The 27716-nt window shown below is 40.6% G+C and overlaps 1 protein-coding gene across 1 annotated transcript in view; it reads right to left on the reverse strand.

Moving 5' to 3' along the window:
• The window catches only part of LOC134227158 (uncharacterized), a 331462-nt gene that overhangs the window by 230445 nt on the left and 73301 nt on the right, over positions 1–27716 (reverse strand). Inside the window, exons 2-3 of the mRNA XM_062708461.1 lie at positions 8701–9583; positions 1725–2562 (exon numbers count right to left, since the gene is read on the reverse strand). Of these exons, the coding sequence (XP_062564445.1) occupies positions 1725–1917 (193 nt within the window). The 5' untranslated portion in view covers positions 1918–2562; positions 8701–9583. The remainder of the gene's footprint in view (positions 1–1724; positions 2563–8700; positions 9584–27716) is intronic.

Below are 27716 nucleotides of genomic sequence, written 5' to 3' on the forward strand. Positions count from 1 at the left end.
TTGCTATTGAAAACTGGCCAAATCAGACTATAGGATCAGAAGTTAGGTCCAAAATACTGTTTCTAATGCTCAAAACACGCTAAAAGTATATTTACTCATATGTTTTAGTACTTTTTGCACGAGAAAGGCACCAACACCGCTAGGTGGATTAATCAGGGTTTTTCAATTTGAAAAAATTTCTTCCGTAAGACCTTGATCTTTACAAATGTTTTGAACGATTTTTTTAATCTCCACGTCCGATTTCTGTGCTTAAAATGCAGATTACGGACTAAAACAGTGTTTAAAGCGGATAGAACTGTGTAGATCCAAATAGGATAAATCCAAAATCCTAGCTACGTCTATACTTCCCTCCTCAACCAAAACAAAATAGAGTGAAGCCAAACCACATCACATCCATGGAAATGAAACGTTCACCACAAACCTCCATCTGTGCCAGTGCACTGTTCTACAATCGGTTCTCTACCTACTGCCATTCTACGGCTGGATACTTTTCGTTGGATGATTCTAAATTCCAAACGCGCAAGCATGAGTGAACACGTTGAGCACATCCCACACTTCAACCGATTCCTTTCCGGCAGACACATTCCCGCAAGGATTCCACTAGGAGTGGTACGAAAATCCAACCCGGATAGAGGCAAACAGAAATCTCACCTGCCAAGCATTCGGTCCCATCATATTCTTCGCCGTCGTCGTCATCGTCGTGATTGTCGAACCCGTGCTCCGTTGAATGTCGCCTAAACTGTTCAAACATACACGACCGTACGAATGGACTGACTGCCTGAGTGAATATATTCGCAATTTGCTCTGTATCGGACAAAGACAACGCGCAGCTTCAGATACCTGGTGACGGTTGGGTGACCGACCGACCGAGTCGTATACATGCGGAAGATGGAAAAGCTCCATGACTCGGCTCGGCCGCCACAGCCACCGGACAGGTCTTCGGGGTGCTTCTTGTCATTCTTCGGTGCCGCCAATGCGATGACCGGATGGAGGTGGATCCGCATGCCAAGCAGAATCATAATTATGTTCAACTTTGGTGCTACACTCACATCTACGTAGCACACGGTATATCCGTCACCAGGACGAGTGCCCGTAATCATATGATATTCTGGCCGGAGCCTAAGTTCAAAACAATGAACTAGGGAAAGGAGGGTATACGTAATTCATGGAGAAACTCAATTTACCTTGAAAGTAGGGGGTTTCTTCGCTTTCTGTGCTACACCTGGATCACATGTGTTTGGAATGTTCCTCGCATCTGTGTGATTCTCCAAAGTTGACAGAGGTTAGCAGTTCTGTTATGGTTTATGTTGTTATTTGGTTACGCATAAGAATTGGCATATTTGGAATCAATCTCAATCGTTAAGGAACTGGGAACAGAATGAGACGTTTCTTTCTGTCCCTCACTATAGAATCGCTAGATTGTTTTTCAATTCACCTGAAACCTTTTTAATAATTTAAGTAAAGGTATCAGAAACAAAAATCAAGTTAAGTTTACTTGATAATCAGTTTAAATTCAGTCGAAACTTATTTCATTGAAACTCAAATTGTTATAAATTAAAATGTACATTATGGTTCGCAAATGCATAAAACTTGATAGTTTCTCCTCAATTAGCTTCTTAGGAACTTAAAACGTTTTGGAAAAGTAATTTTTCTTATGCATGTTGTATAAATTTTATATAGGTATACGAATGTTTCTGATAAAAATTGGGAGGTACAATACTTACAAGCTTTCGTTTTCTCGGCATTTACAGTACGTAGGTCAACGGCCAGCATAAACGTCATCAACAGCAAAACAGTCCAGCACTGGACTACCACCAGAGGGTTTCCCGTTGACCGCCAACGCCGGCGCCATCCGCCGCCACCACTATCATCTGGTAACGAAGGTGGCCTCCCGGGGCCACATGATGTCGGTGCCATGGTCTAAGTCCTACAGCACCGCTCCACGGTTGGTTATCACACGCACACACAAACGTCCTCACTTCCTACCACTGCTGCCTCAATGCGTTTGATCTTTGATCGTTGATTCACCCCAGCGTGTGTTTAAATAATTGGCTTCATTTGAATTCAGTTCGAACGATCGCTTTAAATCACTGCTTCTTCCGCTTTGGCCAGACACTATCAACAATATAAATTACAAACGATGATTGGGTTCGGGAAAAGTTTTCCACCGATTTCCTCTGCTCCACACCACTGAATCGCGAACCGCGCTCCGGTTGGATAATTTTGATTCATTCCATCGAAATTGGCATTAAAATCGAAAGTTTTTTGTTTTATTGCTGTTTCGTCCTGTTTTTTTCTCGACTGGATCGATAAACAGAATACAATCGCTGCCAATTTCTCGATTCAATGGATTTTTTCGACTCAAACGCCAAGAACCGTTTCAACGGTGTGACTGTGACACGCTTTATAGCACAAATTTGAAATAAATTGCATGGAAAATTGTTTTTTTTTTCTTTCCTTCTACCAATTCGATGAAACTCTTTCACATTTCGATTCGGCTTTTTTCCGGCATCGGCATCACATGTGGCGGCTAATGCTTCATGTTGACGAGAACTGTTAGTGCTGCTTGATTCAATTAAATTCAAGTTAAAATTCCAAATTACTTTCCTTTCACGCTCATTTAATCGAGTTTTTCGGTAGCAGTTTTCGTCGCACAGCGGAACAAATTATAAACATTTCCGACTATTATGAAAGCGCGGGATAACTGAATGTAGTTAGTGGCTCTGCATTCTAATTTGAACAAAACGATAATAAAAATTTTACACAATATAATAATGAAAATGATGTCTATATACCTTGGTTTGCACAAAATGATCTTAATTGTAATGAAAACTTATATTACCACTATTAATTATGAATACTTCTTCTTTGTTGAAAGCTTATCAAAGTGACGGCAGTAATGAAAAGTTCTGGGTATTCCGTTCAGAAAACGACGTTAAATCAACAAGAAACATGTAGGATTTTTATGTATAGCTCGGTAGAAATCTATATAAAATCGTCAGATTCAAGCAAGATCTAATCAAGTCAAAAGTGGCGAACTGGTGAGCTTTCGGGGTTGTCAAGCGTACAATACTCGGCGGAAAACACAAATGCATGAATCACGTAAGGGTCGTTTTATCGAAAATCATTCGGCAAAATGCCATTTGGCCGAAAAAACATTTTGAGCCAAAAGTCATCAAGCCTAACTTCATTAGGCCCAATTGAACGTTTGTGCCGGAACGGTTATTAGGACGAAAACGGTTTGGCAGAAAATCTCATTTGGCCGAAAGAGAAATACAGCCGAACAGACCATTGAGTCGAAAATGGCACTTAGCCGAAATGATCGTTTGGTAGAAATGGTCGTTTAGGCGATAAGTAGTTCAGCCTAAAAGATTATTTGGCTGAAAATTCCGTATGACTGAAATAGTCGTTCGGCACAAAATGCCATTTGGTTGAATGGGTCTGACGGCTGAAAATATCTTTCTCCTCACCTCAATACTCATGTTTCACTCTACACTTTTCTCTATTGTTCATTTTCACTATTGTCCAAACGGTATTCAGGGTTATGTAACCCGTTCAGCCAAATGGCATTTTCGGGCTTATTAAGTGATAAGAAATGTCATCTCGATTTGCTTATAACTTTTTTCACAAGTTTTTGTGCTATTTTATATAAATATGTAACCCTTTAAGGACTCTAATTTTTTTTAGAAGGATATTGCTCTTAACATGAAACCGGCGGCGTGAGACTAAAATGAAAACTCCCCCTAAAAAATTGGAAATTTCCCATAAAAAAATAGAAAATTGCCAACAAAGAAATCGGTTATGAGCAATAAATAAATATAAAACTTCCACAAATAAAACAAAATTTCCATAAACAATTAAGAATTTTCCCCAAAACAAAAAAAAAGCAAAAATTGCAATTATAAAAGAATTTTCCTTAAAAAAATCAAAGTAGTCCACGAAAAAAAAACAAAATTTCCATAAATAAATCAATATTAGAAATACAAAATTACATAATTTTCCACAAAATAAAAATATTTTTCTCATAAAATATTAAATTTTTTCCACAAAATGATAAATAAAGAGCAATAAAAATTAGAAAACTTCCATAAAGAAATATAAAAAAGCAATCAATCTGTGCTTATTTCCATAGATTGTTCCTTTTTTAAAGCGTTTAAAGTTCATGTAAAATTTCATCAGCTTTATTGCTTTCTTGTATTTTTTTATGGAAATTTTCTAATGTTTTATTGCTCTTTATTGATTATTTCATGATTTTTTTTTAATTTTTATGGAAAAAAATATTTATTTTGTGGAAAATTTTGTATTTATTAATGGAAATTTTTAATTTTTTCGTATAACATTTTGATTTCTTTATGGAAAATTATTCTTTTATAATTGCTATTTTTGCTTTTAAAAGTGATAATTTATTTTTGTTATGTGGAAAATTCTTAATTGTTTATGGAAATTTTGTTTTATTTGTGGAAATTTTATATTTTCTAGGAGAGATCGACTATGATGGTGATATTTGAGGTTATGGCTTTCAGTCTTCTTATGCTCAAAAACGGGTTTACGTTTTTATCCGACGTTTCGGTTACATATATTGTACCTTTATCAAGGAGTTAACTAAGTCCTGTTTTAAGAAGACTGAAAGCCATAACCTCACATATGGAAATTTTATATTTATTTATTGCTCATACCCTGATTTCTTTATTGACAATTTTCTTGTTTATGGTTTATGGAAAATTTCTATTTTTTTTGAAGTTTTATTTTGCTGCCATAAAATTTCGCTCTCATACCTCACTTTATGTATTTAGAACAATGATCTGTTTGACAATGTTCTAGAATCCTATAAGACAGCGGTTCTCGGCCCTAAACATTCGAAAGCCTCCAGTTGAAAAACATAAAGGCCTTTTCCGCCATTCGCAGTAGATCCCTGGCAAGAAGTTTGGAAACCTTCTTTCAAAAGGTTCGGGAACCTCCTTTCAAGAGGATGGAAAGCTTCCTTCAAGAGGCTCGGAAGCCTCCTTTCAAGAAGCTTACAAGAGGCTCCTTTCGAAGCATCTCGTGAGCTTCCTTTCAAGAGGCTCGGAAGCCTCCTTTTAAGAGGATCGGAAGCCTCCATTCCAAAGACTCGGAAGCCTCCTTTCAAGTGGCTCAAAAGCCTCCTTTCAAGAGGATCGGCAGCCTCCATTCCAGAGACTCGGAAGCCTCCTTTCAAGTGGCTCGGAAGCCTTCTGTCAAGAGGCCTGGAAGCCTCCTGTCAAAGGCCTGAAGCCTCCTGTCAAGAGGCCTCGGAAGCCTCCTGTCAAGGGGCCTGGAAGCCTCCTGTCAAGGGGCTCAGAAGCCTCCTGTCAAGAGGCTCAAGCCTCCTGTCAAGAGGCCTGGAAGCCTCCTGTCAAGAGGCTCAGAAGCCTCCTGTCAAGAGGCCTCAAGCATCCTGTCAAGAGGCTCAGAAGCCTCCTGTCAAGAGGCCTGGAAGCCTCCTGTCAAGAGGCTCAGAAGCCTCCTTTCAAGAGGCCCAGAAGCCTCCTGTCAAGAGGCCTCAAGCCTCCTGTCAAGAGACTCAGAAGCCTCCTGTCAAGAGGCTCAGAAGCCTTCTGTCAAGAGGCTCTGGAAGCCTCCTGTCAAGAGGCTCAGGAAGCCTCCTGTACAGAGGCACGGAAGCCTCCTGTACAGATGCTCAGAGCTTCCTGTCAAGAGGCTCCTGAAGCTTCCTGTCAAGAGGCTCGGAAGCCTCCTTTCAAGAGGCTCAGAAGCCTCCTGTCAAGAGGCTCAGAAGCCTCCTGTGAAGAAGCTCAGGAAGCCTCCTGTCAAGAGGCCTCAAGCCTCCTGTCAAGAGGCTCAGGAAGCCTCCTGTCAAGAGGCTCGGAAGCCTCCTGTCAAGAGGCTCAGAAGCCTCCTGTCAAGAGGCTCAGAAGCCTCCTGTCAAGAGGCTCCAAGCCTCCTGTCAAGAGGCTCAGAAGCCTCCTGTCAAGAGGCTCAAGCCTCCTTTCAAGAGGCTCAAGCCTCCTATCAAGAGGCTCAAGCCTCCCATCAAGAGGCCTGAAGCCTCCTATCAAGAGGCCTGGAAGCCTCCTATCAAGAGCCTCAGAAGCCTCCTGTCAAGAGGCTCAAGCCTCCTGTCAAGAGGCTCAGAAGCCTCCTGTCAAGAGGCTCAGAGGCCTCCTTTCAAGTGGCTCTGGAAGCCTCCATTCAAGAGGCTCTAAAGCCTCCTTTCAAAGGCCTGGAAGCCTCCTTTCAAGAGGCTCGGAAGCCTCCTTTCAAGAGGCTGGAAGCCTCCTTTCAAGAGGCCTGAAGCCTCCTGTCAAGAGGCTCGAAGCCTCCTTTCAAGAGGCCTGGAAGCCTCCATTCAAGAAGCTCAGGCCTCCTTTCAAGAAGCCTCAGCCTCCATTCAAGAAGCTCAGAAGCCTCCATTCAAGAAGCTCAGAGCCTCCTTTCAAGAGGCTCGAAGCCACCTTTCAAGAGGCTCAGGCTTCCTTTCAAGAGGCTCAGAAGCCTCCTTTCAAGAAGTTCAGGAAGCCTCCTTTCAAGAGGCCTGTAGGCCTCCTTTCAAGATGATCGTAGGCCTCCTGTCAAGAGGCCTGGAAGCCTCCTTTCAAGAGGCTATGAAGCCTTCTTTCAAGAGGCTCGAGCCTCCATTCAGGAGGCCTGGAAGCCTTCTTTCAAGTGGCTCGGAAGGCTCCTTTCAAGAGCCACGGACCTCCTTTCAAGAGGCTTGGAAGCCTCCTTTCAAGAGGCTCGGAAGCCTCCTTTCAAGAGGCTCGGAAGCCTCCTTTCAAGAGGCTCGGAAGCCTCCTTTCAAAAGGCCTGAAGCCTCATTTCAAGAGGCCTGGAAGCCTCCTTTCAAAAGTCTTGAAGCATCCATTCAAGAGGCTCAGAAGCCTCAATTCAAGAGGCCTCAAGCCTCCATTCAAGCAACTCAAGCCTCCTTTCAAGAGGATCAAGCCTCCTTTCAAGAGGCTTGGAAACCTCTTTTCAAGAGGCTCAGGCCTCCATTCAAGAGGCCTGGAAGCCTCCATTCAAGAGGCTCGGAAGCCTCCTTTCAAGAGGCTCGGAAGTTTCCTTTCAAGAGGCTCGGAAGGCTCCTTTCAAGAGGCTCGGAAGCCTCCTTTCAAAAGGCTCAGAAGCCTCATTTCAAGAGGCTCGGAAGCCTCATTTCAAGAGGCTCGGAAGCCTCCTTTCAAAAGGCTCGGAAGCCTCATTTCAAGAGGCTCGGAAGCCTCCTTTCAAAAGTCTTGGAAGCCTCCATTCAAGAGGCTCAGAAGCCTCAATTCAAGAGGCTCGGAAGCCTCCATTCAAGCGGCTCGGAAGCCTCCATTCAAGACGCTCGGAAACATTCTTTCAAGAAGCTCGGAAGCCTTTTTTTTTCAAGAGACTCGGAAGCTTCGTTTCAAGAGGCTCGGAAGCTTCGTTTCAAGAGGCTCAGAAGCCTCGTTTTAAGACGCTCGGAAGCTTCCTTTCAAGAGGTATTTAGATAGCTAACCGCGGTGGAGTTTGGTACTCGGATTCTGATGGCTTTTCCGCAAACGTGACCTTTAAGTGATCTTGTTCTGTAGGGGTTATCACGCCTATCTAGAGAGTAGGAGGTTGAAGGTTCAAGTCCCTCCAAGACACGTGGATTCTTTTTCGCAAATTTCATATCAATTTGACCATTTCGAAACATGTGCTGTGTATATCCACAGCCAAGATATTTAACAAAAAAATGGTTTTCGTACGGCCTAGTTGCCGAATAATATGCAATTAATTGTAAAGGTATTTAGAGTTCGCCTAAGAGTTCGTGTCCCAGTTTCCGATGGCGGCTATCGTCAACACCCATTATATGGACGACTGCCTGCCGACTGAAACAATCCAGATGGTGTACGAGCTGAAGCACGTTTATTTTCTGAGCAGGTTCGAAATCTAGAAAGCTCAAAACCATCTGACGTTCGCTCGCAAAAGCAGTCGCTCAACCTGAATGGATTAATGCATATCGAGTGTGTGTTGAAGCCTGTCAAAGGTAACTTTTCATGTGAGAGATTAAGGAGAAACTGCAGAAGATTTTGGTTCATCAGATCATTCCTAGCAAGCGACAGATTCTTATGCTGATGATGTCGCTGTTCGATCGCTACGGACATATCGCTCATTTCGTTGTACACAGCAAGATTCTTATGCAGCACATAAGGAGGACATGCACGGAATGGGAAGTAGAAGGAAGCGCTCGCCTATTCCAGCATTCTGCGAAATTTATTCTCCAGGAGTTCTTGGTTACCCCAACTACAATAGCTATGAGGGTTGTTCCTACAGAGATTCTTTAAAGCAAATTGCTGTTATAGAAATTATGGGGAATTTATCTTCTATGAGTAAGTTAATTCTTCTATTCAAAATAATGATTTAGAATTATTATTATTATTTATTCAGACTAAGGCCGAAGTGGCCTGTGCGGTATGTAAGAGTCTTCTCCTTTCGGCTCGATTTACAAACAGAAACCATAAACATAAAATTGAAAAGAAAACCCGTATGTCTTGGACAAGCAATAAAATCGCTAAACTTATCACAAACTTCTAATGACCTGTTGTTGTTTTTATGTTAAATAATCGGATCCACTGTACGAGAAAACAAATGCACCGATATTTTACGAGCTGTTAGATCTGTATGCGCTACTCTCGAATGAGTGAAGTTCTACAGATACCACAAGCACACACACCTCTAGGTGATGTGTATATTCAAATAGCACATACTCACGCCCCGAAACTTACGCCACACTATATTTCACGTTTTCACAAACAATTTGATATGTTTTCATTCACTACTAACTGGCAGTTGCAGTCCGTGCACTTCCGAGGCCGTTCCGTTTTGCTCCCACACCGCCAACACGTTAGATTCCCCTGCTCGGCTCCGGCCTGACCACTCTCGTTACTACGAATGTTTATTATTTGGCCAACACTCCATTTGTAAACCGGACCGTGCGCTCGATGGTTGGTTCACGATTCATCCCACGCTTCGACGGAAAGCTCACTTCTAGCTGCTGCTGCTGCTTGCAACATCAACGGCGGAACTGCATCGATTCTCATTTTTCAACAACACATTGGTAGCTTAGTGGTGCTTGCATTTGACCGCATCGTGCCACCGAAACGGAAGTGGTGTTCTTTTCCCGGTGTGCTTTTTTTTGCAAACGCACGGAACGGAGGAACGGGAGAGTTAAATCATTGTTTTCCAAACTACCGCCACAGCTCTACCGGGAGTCCCATTCGGACGATTCTGTTTCGTATCTCTCCGATCAATTGCTATAATTTATTGCGAAGGCATGATAATTCTTTCGAGTGCCCTCGGCTTTACACAACACGATGTAACGGAACAGCCAGCGCTCTCTCCACAGCACAGAATTGAATTACGTTCATTAATTTTCAGTCGCACACATTCTGCAGTTTTTCTTCCATGGTGGTGGGATGGGAGGGAACAGAATGAAAATCCTTTGTGGTCGAGTTTTCCACGCCCCGAAGTACCGACAAGAATTTACAATCGATCGTCATCCGATCGGGATCCGGTGGCAGTTGCAGTGGACACGTTGCGGTTCTTGAACTTCCGCATCGTTGTTCGGAGCCCACTGCTGGGGAAAAAAGCAGAGCTGAAATGAAACCAGCAGGAAAAAAAATCGAAATTAATTACGAGTTCGGTTTTATGGGTTCACTGGGATAATATGCAAGTAGTATTGGTTGATCTGCGTGGGAAATATTCACATATGACTCTTTCATTCGTTTGCTAGAAGAACTGCAACAGAGCATTTGAAATAGATTATAGATGAATAAAGTTACTGAAAATGAAAGACAACTTTGAATCAAATAGACTCACGGATGGTATTCCCGGCACATGCTCAAAGATCAAGAAAGAAACATAATTTTGTCAAAACTTCTAAATAAACGCAATTGGAAAAGGCTCACTAAATTTCCATAAGCATTGTCACTCTTTTATAAAAAAAATCGGTCAGTTGAAACTTCAAAAAATCTTCAATCTGTATTTTTTATTTACATTTACATTTCTACATTTGATATTTATTTGTTTATTTGTTTATTTATTCTACTGAAATCAGTTGCTAAAAGGGTACTGCATAAACAAATTTATTTATCTTTCGAAAGTAACAAAACAACAAGGCCAGTAACAGTCAACTTTGACAAATAGTGCCCTTTTTGTTTTCTAATTTCTATGCAGAGAGAAAAAGATAAAGCTCGTCCATGCAGCACCCTATTTACATTTTTAAATATCTAAATTATTAAAAATACGAAGACTAACTTCCTACTCAGAGCGCTATTTGATCATGCTCGAAAAATGAGTGAATTCTAAAACGCAGTTTGTGTTTGAAAAATAATATTTTGGCTATAACTTGTAAGATTGTGGTCCGATCTAGATCATTGTATATACAATGAAGCAGTGCCATCGAATGCAACTTGTTGCAATAAATCAGTAAAGGATAAAGGCTCGTGAAATAAGAAAGTTTTTGAGGCGCTACATGCAAACAAAAAAATGTATTTTAACCGTAACTTCTGAGCCTGTAATCCGATCTGGCTCATTTTCTACAGACCACGTAGAAAGATGATTACCCGGCGTCTATTCCTTGTTGAGAGTAAACTAGATAACTGCCCTAAAAATGGGGAAGATTTTCAAATTAATTTTGCAAATAAAAAAAAGTTGGTCGTATATTCCGAGCCGATAGTTCGATCCCATTTTCAATAAGAAACAATAGAAAAAGATTCTGCGTCGAATGCAACTTGTTGCAAGCAAATCGGTTATGGATAAGTACCAGAAAATGGAGCAAGACTTTTTTACGCTCATGTGTTCTCGACCTCTAAAATCGACTGGTTGCTGGCGTTTTTTGTTTGATTGGGAAAATTCCGATATTATTTGATCACAAATTATGAAGGGGACCATCGTTTTAACGGCGTTTAAGTCACTAGCATGTTTGCATGATTGCATGTTCAGATAAGTTAAAATGCTAAGTTATTACGATATCTGAATGTCCCCATGAGTGTTTTTCAGGCAAAAATGCCTTCCAGAGGAAACGATAGGAATGGATTTTGAAAACTGCTCAGCAGCATATAAGCATAAAAACAGATGGAGACGCGTGGTACATTTGTACAAATTTCATCTCATACGTTTTATTATATAAATGAACAAGTGTGCAAGCATTTGCATGGAACTTGAATTATGGGAAACCTACATGGGACCTACATGTTCTTTGTTAACATGTCGAATACTGCGATCAAGAAATCATATATATTACTTGCGACCTAATCTTTTAAACTCCTAAATATTCAGAGACGGAATCAATAATACGACTTAAAATTACAGTCTGATGAATGTATCAAATTGAGCAGCTCGGATATGTAACCGACACATACAATATTTTTGTTTTACAATTTGAAAGATTTAAATTTACATGATTTTTTACTTCGGTCACGGCACCATCGACGGTGAAGCGTTCAGTTCAACAACAAAAATGGTGACGAAGGGATGATTTTTTTTACTTTTGTTGGGTTGGGTTGCAAAAGTGTCGTTTTAAAAAACATTGGAATTGGCGAGTTGTGCTGTTGAAAGTAGTGAATAAAGATCCTTTCCGTGAATGAATATCGTTTCGCCAATTAATAGGGTAAATAAGTAGCAGCAGCAATCTAAGGCGTCAAACCGTTAAGTACTGCCGAAGTGATAAATTGTGCTCATTGCCGTTCTGCAGTGCCGTCGTTGAAAAAATGCATCTCCGTTGTACGCATGCGGGGATATATCTTATTGTACTAAATAGTGATTTTTTCATTATTAGCGACACTTTTATCCTTTAGTTGGATCATCTTAAAATTATGAATTATTACTAATTGATGTGTAAGCTTTGTTTTTTTTGGTGTGCGGATTTGACCTATACGTCTGCGGCTCGAGGAGTACAGGTAAGCTAGTGGCCGTTCAATTTGAAACTAATTTTGATTTGAGTGAAACGAAACAAAACATTTTATAAACAAACCTAATGCGATGTTGATTATTTGATTTATTTATTTGAAAGAAAATGCGAAAACTTTAAATGCAGGCAAAAAAGCTATATATTTGACTTCTATGAATTCCATACCAGAACACATCTTTTTCCAATTGAACGAAATATTTGGGTTAAACGAATCTTGCAAATCATCCTTACAAATCGGGACTTTTTTCAACTTGCCTATTTATTTATTCTTTTAAGATCAACGGCAATGTCATAATTACACGTCATGATGTAGAAGAAGTTGGCTTACTTTTACGTCATGAAGTGTATTTTTTTTTGGATTTTTGACTCATGTAATTTTAAGATCAGACCTAAATTCTTGTCGTATCAGCCGCTCCTTTTATGTGCATGAGATATGATTTAAAATTACATTAACTTTTTTAAGTGTGTAAGACTCATGATTTCAAACAGCAGGTTACCGGGCGGCTTTTAAGCGATTTTCACAATTCTTTCACGGTTGTTTTATCCACCTCATCTAGTTTCCTATAGTTTGCTAGTTTGTTATATTTCTAGGAACACTATTTTTTCTGCTAGATCAGCTGGAGTATGGACATAGATATATGGTACGGATGCTGTAATAGTAAAGTACCTCTTGCAGCCACGTCTTCGCAATCGACAGTATAGGTCCGAAAAGAGAAGGGTTCAAAAGTACGTTCAAGTTCCTACAAGATGTGTATGTTAAATTATAAAGATTTCAGAGAACAGTGCTTTCCAAGGCATTTTTTTTTCTAAAATAGTCAAAGGCTGTACTTGAGAAAAAAATATCTCAAACGGCAATTCCGATTGAAAGCGTTTTGGTGAATATTTTTTTCATCTTCGAAATTAAACTCCTGTTCTGTATATACACTCTTAAAAAATGTAAGGCAATGGTGGATGCGAATCCTTGTAAACAAAAATAAAGCGATTACCCGGAATGAGGCAATGGTGAATGTAATTCCTTCTTTAGAATAATGCATCTGCTCGGAATAATCCAATTGTGAAAGTGTCCCTTCTTTAGTGGTCTTTAGTTTCCCTAGATAATGAATGTTTTCATTCGTTCTTTATAGGAAAGGATCACAATTCTTTAAATGAAGCCATTTTCACGAAGTAAGCAAATGGTAGATGCGATCCTTTCTTCAGAAATGGACGTTAGCTGAAAATAATGCAAAGATGAATGAATTAAGAAAGTGAATAAGGATTATGTGATGTGATCTCTTTGTTTGATGTAGGCGAATTTAGCCAGAATAAGGTAAAATTATATAAAATTCCCGTCTTAAGCAATATGCATTGAATGTATAATGTTTCACCGAAAAACATTTTACCGAATCCATTTTTCCAGAATAGCATTAGGCGGTATGTAACTTTCGCGTTATGATATTTAATGGTATAACCTTTTTCAGAATGACCTTTGGCGGAATCTTCTATTAAACAAATTTATATTTTCTTAGATAAGTTTGATGTTGTATAGCAACAGTTTTGAAACATATAATTGCTCCATATCAATCCTGTATTATAACTGGCAAGCGCGCTCTTTTAGTGAACGAATTATCTCCTCTTCTTGCCTTATTGCGGACAGACGTTCTCTCTCGAGACGCCTTATACCGGATAGACGCGTTCATTTAATGAAGTCATTATCTCCTCCACTCCCATTAGACGCGATCATTTAAAGAAGGCATTGTCTCATTCTTTCACTTTATTCCAGACAAACGAGTTTATTTGAAGGAGGGATTATCTATGCTCTTTGCCTTATACCGGGCAAATGTATTCATTTGAAGAAGGCATTATCACTTCCTTTCCACCGGGCGATGCTATCACCTAAAGAAGGCGTTATCTACTACCGTCCTCTTATACCGCGTTCATTTTAAGAATACATTATCTCGGGGGGTCCCGTAGTGTAGTTGGCTACACGTTCGCCTTACAAGCGAATGGTCATGGGTTCGATTCCCAGCCCCTCCACCAAACCCTCGTCAGTCGCCGTATCCGCAGCCCATACGGTGGTGTTCTGGGGTGCACGCCTTACCGTCACGGCTGCCTGATGACGACTGACAACTTGTTCTTCTCGGAGGCATTCCTCCAACGTTACCCGGATAAATGGCAACCGAACAATGCAACGATCATTGGATAGACGACATGGACAAACGGACACAATGGACTCACGATGAGATGGACAAGCAACGACATCAATAATGATAATGGAAAATCTAAAAATAGATTCTGTGTGGATTCTGGCTGCAGTAGCGGTTAAGTAACACAGAGCGCCTACCAAATAAATAAAGAAATAAAAAAGACATTATCTTTTCCCTTTGCTTCAAAGCGGGCAGATGCGTTCATCATTGCCAGCAAACTTATTCATTTAAAGAAAGAATTATCTCCTAACTTCGCCTTATACCGACCAAATGCGTTCATTCAAAGAAAGCATTGCCTTCTTCCAACGCATTGTCTTCATCTTTAATGGCTCTACATTCTATCTGAAACCTGGGCTGCTCTTCAACTTAGTGTTCTATTAGCATTTCCACAGTTATTGAATGCTTTCCCGTGCCTGCCAGTTGCTTAAGTCTCTTGTGTGTGAAGTGCAATGGATACACTGCACTGTGCACCAGGAGCCGAAAATGCTTCCCACTTGAAAGCATCCTAATCCGAACCGAGAATCTAATTCACAACCTCTGGATCAGCAATCCAGGGTTGTAAATTTTCGGCAGCACTGGATGAAGGTGATGTTTTTTTATATCATGTTTTTATTTTCTTCCTGCTTTGAAATCAACCTCACATTCCCGGAGAGGCAGAAAAGTAAACAACAGAACTCACATCACCCACTGCGCCGCGAAGATGAAATTTACCATAGCAAAATGTACACATTCACCCAGCAAATTGAAAAAATTCACCACGCGTTTAAATGGGCCACTCACAGTCATACGGTAAGGCGCGAACTGAGCAGCCTGTCAGAGCGACTTGTGAGTGGCTGAATGCGAAATTGAACTGTCGGTGTTGGAAATGATTTTTCGGCTGCACCCAGTCGCACTCACCACGGCGGCGATGAAGGCGACTGCAGATTATACTGAGATCCATGTTTTTCACTGCATTGACTGTGAAATATATCTACCCTGGCAATCATACGCCTTTGCTCGCCACCATCGCTGCTACATAACGCTTTGTGCTCCACCCAAGAAGAAAAGAGAAGCATTCGGGGAAATTACATTCGGGGAGTTGTCGTACAATCCACTCCAACAAAAGCTTCACACTTCACAAAACATGTAAACGCTAGCAGCAGAAATCATATCCCCAAAGCCAAACTTTTTACCACGTGTGACCGTAGTTTCTGTTCCCAGGTGGTTAATTAGTCAAGATGGGCCTTAAATGTAAACTGAACTCGCTGTCACTAATGCTTACGCTGTTATCTAATCCACGGTGATGAAAATGCTAGCTGTTTCGCTGCTGCTGAAGGAATTATTGGAGGTTCCTAATTGTACTGCAATTGTCACCACTTGCTGATCTGTCGACCTATGTATTTACATGTAGGTAGGTACCAGGTTATTTGTTCCACAAAGGCTACTACCGTTTGCATTGCTGATGACAACGAAAATGCTCGGATGTGAAAGAAAACGAGTAGGGTAACTGTACCACTTTTTGGCAAGGTTCCTAATTTGGCCAGTTTCTTGCCTAACTCCGAAAATAAAGCAATTTTCTTAAAACCCTCGAAAACTTTTAACAGGAAATATACCCCTTATGCTTCTTTGCTGTTGAAACTGATGGATAGTTTTTGACAAATATGCATTTTTTTAGGGTTGGCTATATGGCACTAAACCAATTTCCCACGACAATCAAAGTGTGCGAAAAATGGTTATCACTCTCCAGATTATTTTTCTTTCCCGAAAAGTGATTTCTCCCTGAAAGTTTTCGTGAGGGAGCATCCTGTGCTCCTGAGATTAAGTGAGCATTACGAACCCTGCTAACTCCTTTTTTTCCTTTAGGTGCCATCACCAATTGCAAAAGGAATAGCCTTCATGGAACAAACAACCTAATCTCGTCGTTGTAGTCTTATGGCTATAGTGAAAGCATCCCATCGCCATTTTTGTTGATGTTGATGTGTCAAATCCCGTTGCAAATTTTTTCTAATTGCTTACCGATTTTTTTTTGCGAAAAATGAGCAAGGCGTAAAAGTGGTTAAACGAGAAAATAAATTTATCAAGGAGATACGATTTTCGCTTATCTGGGGTACAGGTACTGTATCCTTTGCTGGTCTCTGGGAGTACCTGAGACGTATTATAATTACAAAAATATTAATTTTATGTTTGACTTGGCAATATGAACTGAGCTATACTCTTTGTCTATTCCGTCTATTCCGTTCATGCAACGTTACTACCCATGACATGGAAGATCTCCATTTTAAGCGATGTTCAGTTATCGCCTTAACCTGTTGCCAAGCCGCCATGAGCTATGAGCCTCTGGGTCTGCTTCTGCTGGGTTACAGATCTTAGTTCCACCGCCTGACGCCATTTAATGATTTAACTACCAACATTCTCCATTGATTGTCCGGCTACTGTAATACTGGAAGGGTTTGGTTTGGTTCGGTTTTGTTGACGTGCATATCAGAGCGCCATTGAGCTAGGAGTGCAACGTCATCCGCCATAAATCATAAACAAATCTTTATTGACAAGCGCTAGTTATGCTCAGTAGAGCTTGGGGCTAAATACACAACCTCCTTATGGGCAAAAGCGACCAATTTATAGAGGAGGGCAGCTCTTTTTTTATATCGAAACATCGACACATTTGGCTATATAAATGTTTTCAAAAAGTCCATAGTGGCCCCAGATGTCATACACGCTCATTTGAATCTACTCAAAAGTGAGTCAAATTTGACTCACTTTGAAAAAAAGTGGAACAGCTCACTTTTGAGTAACTGGGCGGTTACTCACTTATGAGTAACATATCATTATGTCAAAATTAGAGTAACAATTACTCACCAATTTAACTAAAAAAGTGAGTACATTTTAGTTGGTAGATGTACAATTGAAGAACTAGATAATTACACATCGACAGCATGTTATGTATTAACAGTAAGCGTTGATGTAGGGTTGGTATGATGAATCAAGCTTAAAATTGTATGCTAACAATGAAGTAAATAGTGACAATATATCTTATAACGCATATGTAATTTTGACTGCATGGTATGTCGTATTTCATTATGCGGGTTTTTACTTTCAATATGCGTTCCAGCCAGGGCCCTCCTTAGCCTTGCGGTAAGACGCGCGGCTACGAAGCAAGACCATGCTGAGGGTGGCTGGGTTCGATTCCCGGTGCCGGTCTAGGCAATTTTCGGATTGGAAATTGTCTCGACTTCCCTGGGCATGAAAGTATCATCGTGTTAGCCTCATGATATACGAATGCAAAAATGGTAACCTGGCTTAGAATCCTCTCAGTTAATAACTTAATGAACACTAAGCTGCGAGGCGGCTCTGTCCCAGTGTGGGGATGTAATGCCAATAAGAAGATGAAGATGCGTTCCAGCCAAGTAACTTGATCAGCCTCTTCATTACTCCACGGTTTGCTTAATGACATGTACCACTTCACATACGAAGAGTCCACCAATCGTTTTAATCCTGATCTAAATTCTATCGAAATACTTCCTAGTATCATTTTCATCGAAGCATTGTCATTTACATGCATACATTCGTTACCGGCACCGGCCCGGTGCTGTGAGGGGATAGATGCGTTGCTCGAATATATCGGGTTTGCAGATGACCATTCCTGCAATCAAAAAATGTACTTTTATGTATAATCCATTTCATTTATGAATAGTGTATCATCAATACCCTTCCTGGGGCCTTTTATAGCCATGTGGTAGTTGGTTCGGCCCTGCCCTGGGCCTTAAAGGATCATCGTGTTAGCCTCATGATCTACGAGTGCCAAAAAGATATTTAACTTGGCTTAGAATCATCGTGGTATCCTCATGATGTACGAGTGCCAAAAAGATAACTTGGCTTAGAATCCTTGTAGTTCTTAACTGTGGTAGTTAAAACCTGGTTAAAACCAATGAATGAACACGACCAATGCAAGTAGCGAGGTGGCAATTTCCCAGTGAGGAGTGTAATGCCAATAAAAGAATAAGAAGAAGCATACGTTACCCTTTACATTCTGGAACGTTTCCGGGTCATCAGCAGTCCCAGTTAACTGGGAGAATTCTCCTGTTCTGCACAAAAGACTTCAGAAAAAAAACATCTCTTCCATTAAAAATTTTCTAACTGTTTGACAGTTGAAAACCAATTACGCAAAAGTGAGTAAAGCATAAAATTCTTACAAGTGAGTAAAAATTGACTCACTTGCTAAATCGAATGTTACTCACTTTTTGACATTTCCATTTAAATTCAAAAGTGAGCCATTTTGACTCACTTTTGAGTAGATTCAAATGAGCGTGTAGAGTACGCTAATAAAGTAAGGGACCCTAAGCCCTTAAGGATTTTGCCATTGTATCACGCAACGCTTCATGCAAAACAATGCTCATGATCTAACAATTTTCTACTTAGACAATACCATCGGCATCGATTGAGATTGAGGCCAAGCACACTGGAATGAAAAGCAGACATGCCTACCCAAGTAACCATTAATACTACGCCGAAACTATTGACTATTTGGCTATTGAAAAATAATCTTATAAGTAGAAAAGTGGCACTTTATGGCCGGTTTGGTGTCTATTGATTTCATCACTTCGTATCCTTTGTAAAATCAAAACTTCAAGAGGCTCAAAATGCCATCAAAAGCTACCAGAAAAAGTGGAAGATAAAAATAAATGCCGTCAAATTGCAGAATATTTTCTATTCGCAAGACAAGCCCACAAAGCGAAATATCTGTTTGGAATCTCCCAGTTTCATGGTCGGATGAGGCTCGGTATCTATGACTATCAATGAACCAGAAGTTAACTTTTGCTACTCACCTAAAGTACAATCTGAGTGAATGCATCAAACTATTAAGAGTGCTATATTCGCTTATAAACCGATGTTCACATTTGGATGTCAACTCCAAGATTCTGCTGCATTCAAACAATCTCTAATCTGCGGCTTCCCAACATGGTATAGCTGCGCTTCTATAGCTATAGGAAGAAACTTCAGGTGAAGAACCGGATATTAAAGATGATACTGATTTTGGATGCATTCCATCCTACCGATAACGTCCACAGACTCGCGAATCTAGAACATATCAATGATTGGATCCAACATATACCTACTCCCGAAATTTTGTATGGGATGTGCTACTTCCGCAAATCCGTCGCCACGGCGCCTGTTGTAGTCTGTGATATTATTTGTGAATATCATTATCTCAGCTCGAAATTATTATTCTAACCAAATAACGCTAAAACAAGCGAATAAAGAATAAGGCCATTGTCAGAACTCTTCTAGCCATATCAATTTGCGAATGAACAAAAAAAGGAATCGATGTAAATACAGAGAAATCTGTGCATGAAAATTATTAGCAAAGTGGCAATGCATATTTTTGCTGAACTATAGAAAGCCTGGATGTACATTGCAGCATTATAATCTCCGTTTCTCAATTTGAATTCCAAGGCTCTCAATTCCCAAAAGTTCTATTAAAAACTTGTAACTTATTTCTGAAACAGTAATTCCAATTTCTCAGAAACTGACACCTAGAAATTTTTATTTCATTCCTAGAACTTTGATTACATTTGCGATGTTTTTTTTTGTCTTAGAACACCATATTTTAAAAATATTTTTTTGAACAAATAAAAAGTTCATAAGGCCGTTACAAATCTATATAGCTATATACATAAAAATGCATTTCTGTCTGTCTGAACCTTATAAACTCGGAAACTACTGAACCGATCGGTGTGAAAATTTGTATGCAGAAGTTTTTGGGGCCGGGGAAGATTCTTAAGATGGTTTGAGACCCCTCCCCGCTTTGGAAAGGGGGGTTCCCATACAAATTAAACACCAATTTCTTCATAAGTCAAGATCTAATTAAGGAATAAATCAATTTTAGGCGAAACGAAGTTCGTCGGGTCTGCTTTTGTTTAATAAAAAATATGTACTACTGGTCTCCAAAAGGTCAAGAGGGGGATAAAAAAATAAATATTTAACCTTAGTAAGATGTTGGGGTCAATATGACCCAAAACGAAACGAAACTCCGATCGTTCTGAAATTTCTTGACTTTTAATATTTTGTGGAAATGAAGCATCTGACATGAAAAAAGTATTTTAAGGTGCAACAGGAACGACCCCACAAAAAAAGTTACGAATAAGATGTTAGGGTCATATTGACCCAGAAATGTAAATGCTTATAAAACAGTCAAATTTTAACCGAATTACAAAGTTTATATACCGTTCGAAAGATAAACTCATCAATTTTGTGGCTATGTGGTGATATGCTGGTTCTGGAGACAATGGCCACCGGGAAACGACTTCCACGGGGACCTTGTCGGTCATATAAGGGGAGCATAAAAATCGCTCCATATATGCCATTCGATCGCTAATTCTTCATATATTCTCTTAAAACGGTAATGTATGGTCCATGAGAGGGCTTCCGACGAAAGTGGCCACTCCTGGTACATGCAAGGTGCCCCCGGGGAACCCGCAGGAGGGGACATTTTCATTTTAGCACCAAAATATACCGTGCGGCGGCTCTTTTGTCATGATTTTCCACCAAACAGATGGTTATGCGCTTGAAATCGATAAGTGACCACATTGGCCACTCTTGGAGCTTATGAGGTGCCCCCGGGGAACCCGCAGGAGGGGACATTTCCGTTTTAGCACCAAAATATGCCGTGCGGCGGCTCTTTTGTCATGATTTTCCACGAAACAGATGGTTATGCGGTTGAAATCGATAAGAGCCGACGTACGCCACTCCTGGTACATGCAAGGTGCCCCCGGGGAATCCGCAGGAGGGGACATTTCCGTTTTAGCACCAAAATATACCGTGCGGCGGCTCTGTCGTCATGATTTTCCACATAATAGATGATAATGCGCTTGAAATCGATAAAAGACCACATTGGCTACTCCTGGTACATACAAGGTGCCCCGGGGAACCCGCAGGAGGGTACATTTCCGTTTTAGCACCAAAATATGCCGCGCGGCGGTTCTTTTGTCATGATTTTCCACCAAACAGATGGTTATGCGCTTGAAATCGCTAAATGACCACATTGGCCACTCCTGGTACATGCAAGGTGCCCCCGAAGAACCCGTATGAGAGGACATTTCCGGTTCAGCACAAAAATATGCCGTGCAGCGTCTCTTTCGTCATGATTTTCCACATTGTGACCACAGTGACCACATTGGAAACGCCTGGAACCTATGAGGTGCCCTCAGGGAACCCGTAGAAAGGGACATTTCCATTGTTACACCAATATAAGCCGTGCGGCGGCTCTTGTGGTGTTTTCCCATCAAACAGATGGACGTGCGCTCGAAATCGATAAGTGACCACATTGGCTACATTTGAAACCTATGAGGCTTCCTCGGAGAACACGTAGAAGATGACATTTCCATTTTTACACCAACATATGTCATGCGGCTGCTCTTTCGTCGTGATTTTCGTCCAAATAGGTACACTCGAAATCGATTATTGACATATTGTCCACCCTTAGAACCTATGAGGCGCCCCGGGAGCCCGTAGAAGAGTACATTTTCATTTTAACACCAAAATATGCCGTGCGGTGGCTCTTTGTTATTTTTTACCAATGGTCATGTGCTTTGAGTTGATTAGTGATATTGTCTACTCTTGGAATCTTTGAGATGCCCTGCGAACCCGTAGGAGAGGACATTTTCATGGTTATATCAAATGTACTGTGCCGCTTGCGGCAGCTCTATCTTCAAAAAGTTGGTTATGCGCTTGAAATTGTTCTTCATTTGTATACTGAGTCATTAAAATTAAAAAAATAGTTTCTGGGCTACTGTGATGATTCCTTTGAACAGCTCTCCAAGGATTTTCTATTCCGCATCTCGATATTACCATTAGTCGATGGTCCCTTCAATATCGACTCATAGAAGTTTGAGGTTTTCACCGATCGCCGTGGACAATGATATGAAAACGCAACATTTTGATATAAAAAAAATCTCTCCTTCTGCGAGACTCCTGCGGGTACCTTGTAGGTTGTAGATATTAAGTTCAGAATGAATGACCTATTTGATAGAAAAAAAAACAAGATTAAACTACTTAGTGGTGATGGTGCCTTTATCGTTCGTTCAAAAGGGTTGAGAAATATATAAGAAAAGTCTAATATAGTAGTAATAGGTAGATAGCTCTTATTTTTCATATTTGTTTATTTGCATTCTAAAATTTTGAGCATAAGTGCCAGAAAAGTGATTTTCACATGCAGCTGCTGAAATTAGTATTTTGGCCATAACTTCGGAGCCCATAGTCCGATCTGGCCAATTTTCAATAGGAAACAATAGGGTAAGATTTTCGTCGAATGTCGAATGAAAATTTACTGCGAGTAGTTCGGTTGAGGAAAAGTTCCTAAAAAGTGAGTGAGATTTTGTGTGCACAGACACTTTCAATGGATTCTTCACGGCACTCCACAATTACCGAAACTGGGTCTGGGGTTCCCCCGGGTTGATATTAGATTTCAAGAGCATAACCAACTATTTGATGGAAAATTATAGTGAAAGAGCCGCTGCACGGCATGTCTTTAAGGGCCGATGTCCACGTAAAGTTTTTTCACGCTGCTTGCACGTAAACGTGTGCACGACTACATTTGATGCCGGGTACCTTGCGTGGACGCGGCGTGCACGCAGCTAGAAAACACGCTACGTGGGCATCGGCCCTAAGTAAGAGTAAGCACGGAAATGTCCTCTCCTATGAGCTCCACGACGGTACTTCATAGGTTCCAAAATGGAAAATGTGGTCACTTATTCATTTCGGTATAAAAACGGAAATGTCACCATCTACGGGTTCCCCGTGGGCATCTCATTGGTTCCAAGAGTGGCTAATGTGGTCACTTATCGATTTCAAGCGCATAATAATCTATTCTGTGGAAAATTATGAAGAAAGAGCCGCCGCACCGCATATTTTGGTGCTAATACGGAAATGTCCCTTTCTACGGGTTCCCCGGGGGCACCTCATAGGTTCCAAGAGTGGCCAATGTGGTCAATTATCGATTTCGAGCTGAATATCCATCTCATTGGTGGGAAAACACACCAAAAGAGTCGCCGCACGGCATATTTTGGTGCTAAAACGGAAATGTCCCCTCCGGCGGGTTCCCTGGGGGCCCCAGTAAGTTTCCAAGAGTGGCCAATGTGGTCACTTATCGATTTCACTGGCATAATCATCTATTTTGTGGAAAATCATGACGAAAGAGGTGCCGCACGATATATGTTGGTGTTAAAACGGAAATGTCCTCTTTTACGAATGCCCCGAGGGCACCTCATAGGCTCCAAGAGTAGGCAATGTGGTCACTTATCGTTTTTGAGCTGAATAACCATCTCTTTGATGAGAAAACACACCGCAAGAGTCGCCGCACGGCATATTTCGGTGTTAAAACGGAAATGTCCCATTCTACGGGTTCCCTGGGGGCCCCTCATAGGTTCCAGGCGTTGCCAATGTGGTCACTTATCGATTTCAAGCGCATAATCATCTATTTTGTGGAAAATCATGACGAAAGAGCCGCCGCACGACATATTTCGGTGTCAAACGGAAATGTCCCTTTCTACGGGTTCCCCAAGGGCACCTCATAGGTTCAAGAGTGGCCAATGTGGTCACTTATTTATTTCGAGCAAATAACCATCTCTTTGGTGGGAAAATACACCGAAAAAGTCGCCGCTCGGCATATTTCGGTGTTAAAACGGAAATATCCCATTCTACGGGTTCCCTGGGGGCCTCTGGTAGACTCCAAGAGCGGCCAATGTGGTCATTTATCGATTTCAAGCGCATAATTATCTATTTTGTGGAAAATCATGACGAAAGAGCTGCCGCACGGCATATTTTGGTGTTAAAACGAAAATGTCCCCTTTCACGGGTTCCTCGAGGGCACCTCATAGGCTCCAAGAGTGGCCATTGTGGTCACTTAGCGATTTCTAGCGCATTATCATCTATTTTGTGGAAAATCATAAAAATATATTAAGCTCGTTTAGTGGAATGTATTAAACCGTCTAAGACGAATTAAGTACTGTCCATTTAATTCTCGTTATCTTTGCAGATACGTATTTCGACCACAACTGTGTGGTCGTCTTCAGTGTCTCGTACTTGACTCGACTTGAAGAAAACAATCGCAACTTACACTATTTATACTACGCTAGGTACCTAATCTAATCTTATTTGCCTACTTTATTTACCTATACAGTAAATTACTTTTATTGTTTAGGTAGAAACTTGAAGAGCCAAGAGCTGCCATTTCCCTGATCCTTATTCAACAGCGCTGTTTGTACCTGTCGGTGGATTTCCAAACTCTCAGCTACATCGAGTTTCCATGGGGAAGAGACATTTCTTAATATTTTAATATTTGATGCCGTAATTGGGTGATTTTCCTTATACACATGCTCTGCTACCTTAGATCTAAATTCGTAATGTAATCCCTTATCGTTTTCTCTTTTCGCCTTACTCACTTCCGCCATATGTTCCTTGAACCTTATATCTAATGATCTTTTTGTTTGGCCTACATAGATTTTTTCACATTGGGAACAACTTATCTTATAAACGCCTGCCTTATTCAACATTTCTACTTTATCCTTCGTTGATTAGATTAGGTACCTAGCGTAGTATAAATAGTGTAAGTTGCGATTGTTTTCTTCAAGTCGAGTCAAGTACAAGACACTGAAGACGACCACACAGTTGTGGTCGAAATACGTATCTGCAAAGATAACGAAAATTAACTGGTGGAATTAAATGGACAGTACTTAATTCGTCTTAGACGGTTGGAAAATCATGACGAATGAGCCACCGCACGGCATATTTTGGAGTTTAAACGGAAATATTCCTTTCTACGGGTTACCCAAGGGCACCTCATAGGTTCCAAGAGTGGCCAATGTGGTCAATTATCGATTTCGAGCACATAATCATCTATTTTGTGGAAAATCATGACGAAAGAGCTGTCGCACGACATATTTTGGTGTTAAAACGGAAATGTCCCCTTTTACGGGTTCCCCGGGGCACCTCATAGGCTCCAAGAGTGGCCAATGTGGTCACTTATCGATTTCGAGCGCATTATCATCTATTTTGTGGAAACTCATGACGACAGAGCCGCCGCACGGCATATTTTGGTGCTCAAACGGAAATGTCCCTTCCTGCGGGTTCCCCGGGGGCACCTTGCATGTACCAGGAGTGGCCACTTTCATCGGAAGCCCTCTCATGGACCATACATTACCGTTTTAAGAGAATCTATGAAGAATTAGCGATCGAAAGGCATGTATGGAGCGATTTCTATGCTCCCCTTATATGACCGACAAGGTCCCCGTGGAAGTCGTTTCCCGGTGGCCATTGTCTCCAGAACCAGCATATCACAACATAGCCACAAAATTGATGAGTTTATCTTTCGAACGGTAAATAAATTTTGTAATTCGGTTATAATTTTACTGTTTTATAAGCATTTACATTTCTGGGTCAATATGACCCCAACATCTTATTCGTAAGTTTTTTCTAATATCCGAAGAAGGTTAAATGAAAAACAAAAAATTTCTCGAATTTGTTAAAGAATATTTTAAAAATCCTCAAAATTTCCCAAAAATAAAATCTGGGTGGGGGAGATATTTTTTTATAAATATTTGTATCGGTTTAATTTAAAAATAATCACAAAGTTTCAAAAGTTCTTTTTCTTCTTCGTCAGCATTATGTTATATACTGCAACGTTTCGAAGCCAAGTGGTCATTTTTGCTCTTATGCCAAAGGAAATCGGGAAAATTTGATATGGTATCTAGCCTCCTTCACCATGGTCCTCAAATTTTCATATAATTACGGTCTTATTTTATCAGATTTCCATATTTTTCCACATTAAATTTATGTTTTAATATTTTTCAACTATTGTATTTCATATTTTGGATTTTCATCATATTTATGTAGTTTCATGTTATTTCATATTATAATATTTTTATATTATCATATTTTCCATATTATTATATCTTAATAAGAACTTAAAAAGAACTCGGTGCGTATGGTACGGTATGTATATGTTGAAGTGACTACTTGACGGTATGTTGAAGTGACTACTTAAACACGATACATCTCGAAGAATCATCTCTGCGGCAAACACAACGCAGTGGGCCTGGCCACTTTGAAGTTTATGTTATACCACTGGTATGCTGTGAGCCTCCCCCGTAACGCTGGGTAGACACCTTTGCGTGGTGTGTTACGGTGTAAGATCTACAACGGTCACATTGTCAGCTTTGTCATTTCTGATAGCAATCTGAATAAGGATTTCAAAAGAAAAACATGAGTATCACTAGTGTCCAATCTACGAAGTACACCGTAACTATGCTATGCTACCACTGCAGTGCACTGGTATGCTGTGAGCCTCAATATTGACAAGAAAAATTATTGGGCGTCATCTAACTCAATGATTTTCCATGATGGTTTCTTTGTACTAGCTGCGTTTGTGTTCGAACAGTTTAGATTAGATTAGAAATCCCGAGCATGAATCACATTCCGAACACTGGCGTTTTAACGCCCTAAAACTAAAACTTTAATAAGTTTTCCGCACTGAGGATCAAGATTACAAACGAATTTAAACTCGCTTGATTTCGTATCATCGATCGAAAAGAAAATTACGAACCCTGCTTGCTTGAAAATGAATAGGCTAAGAATTATTCAGAAAATGCTCTGTTTATCTTTCGTTTTTAAGGCTCAAAGGGTCAGACTTGAAGAAAACAAATATTTGGATGGAACGTTGTTCAGGTATAAGAAATCTCATTCTCGTAGGCTACTACGATGTACCACGCGCCTCCACTCAATGTTCACAGCGAAGGCTCTCCCAAACCTAAGCAGTTTCATCGCCTCGACGGCAACAACTAGTCGCCGCGATTTTATCGTTGGGTCGCTGTAGGCAATGTTCCATTTACGCTTTCATACCAACGGCGACAGAATCGCAGTCGCGTCACGTCTGTTTGAAGGAACATTAAATCTTCCACACCTACTCTCTTTAGCGGAGTGACTATGCCGTGCCGCATTTTTGCTTTGATATAGAAGCACCAATTCAATCAAGCAATTCTGCGACAAACTAAATCGTATCGTGGACAGGTCGTGACAGGCTCAATTTTTATAAGCACTTTTATGATTTTCATACGCCTTGATTTAATTGATATATTCATTTCAACTCCTTATTGTTTACCTCACGATTAAAAAAATAATCGTCACTCTGTTGAAAAAATTATCGCGAACAAATTAGCTTCTAAATAAATTGCCCGAATCTCTTGTACTCTTTTATGCATGAAGCATATTCTACCATCCCAACAGACATTCTCTTAAGCGGCTATAATGCTTCCCAGAAACATCCTATTAAGGGAACATTAATTTCTGATGGCTTGTAGTCAGGCGGTGGATTCTTATTCATTTCCCAAACCGTGAGGGTGTGTGCCAATTCCCAAGGAATAACCAGTCCGGCCTAGCCCATCAAAACGGACGGACAGAGGGAGCACATACTGATGATTCATAAGCATTCATAAGCCTTTACGCTTGATGGAGAATGTATGCTCGTCAAATATCCTTTCATTTTTTTCGCCTTTCTTGGCAGGCTCTGATTTCTGCTCTTCGGAGCTGTTTTTATGGGGGTGCTACAACAATGGTCGACAAATAATATCTACCACTTGGAAAACTCGTTTGCCTTCAAATTCGAA

This window comes from Armigeres subalbatus, chromosome 3 (assembly GCF_024139115.2).
Source record: "Armigeres subalbatus isolate Guangzhou_Male chromosome 3, GZ_Asu_2, whole genome shotgun sequence".
In the NCBI taxonomy this organism is placed as follows: domain Eukaryota; kingdom Metazoa; phylum Arthropoda; class Insecta; order Diptera; family Culicidae; genus Armigeres; species Armigeres subalbatus.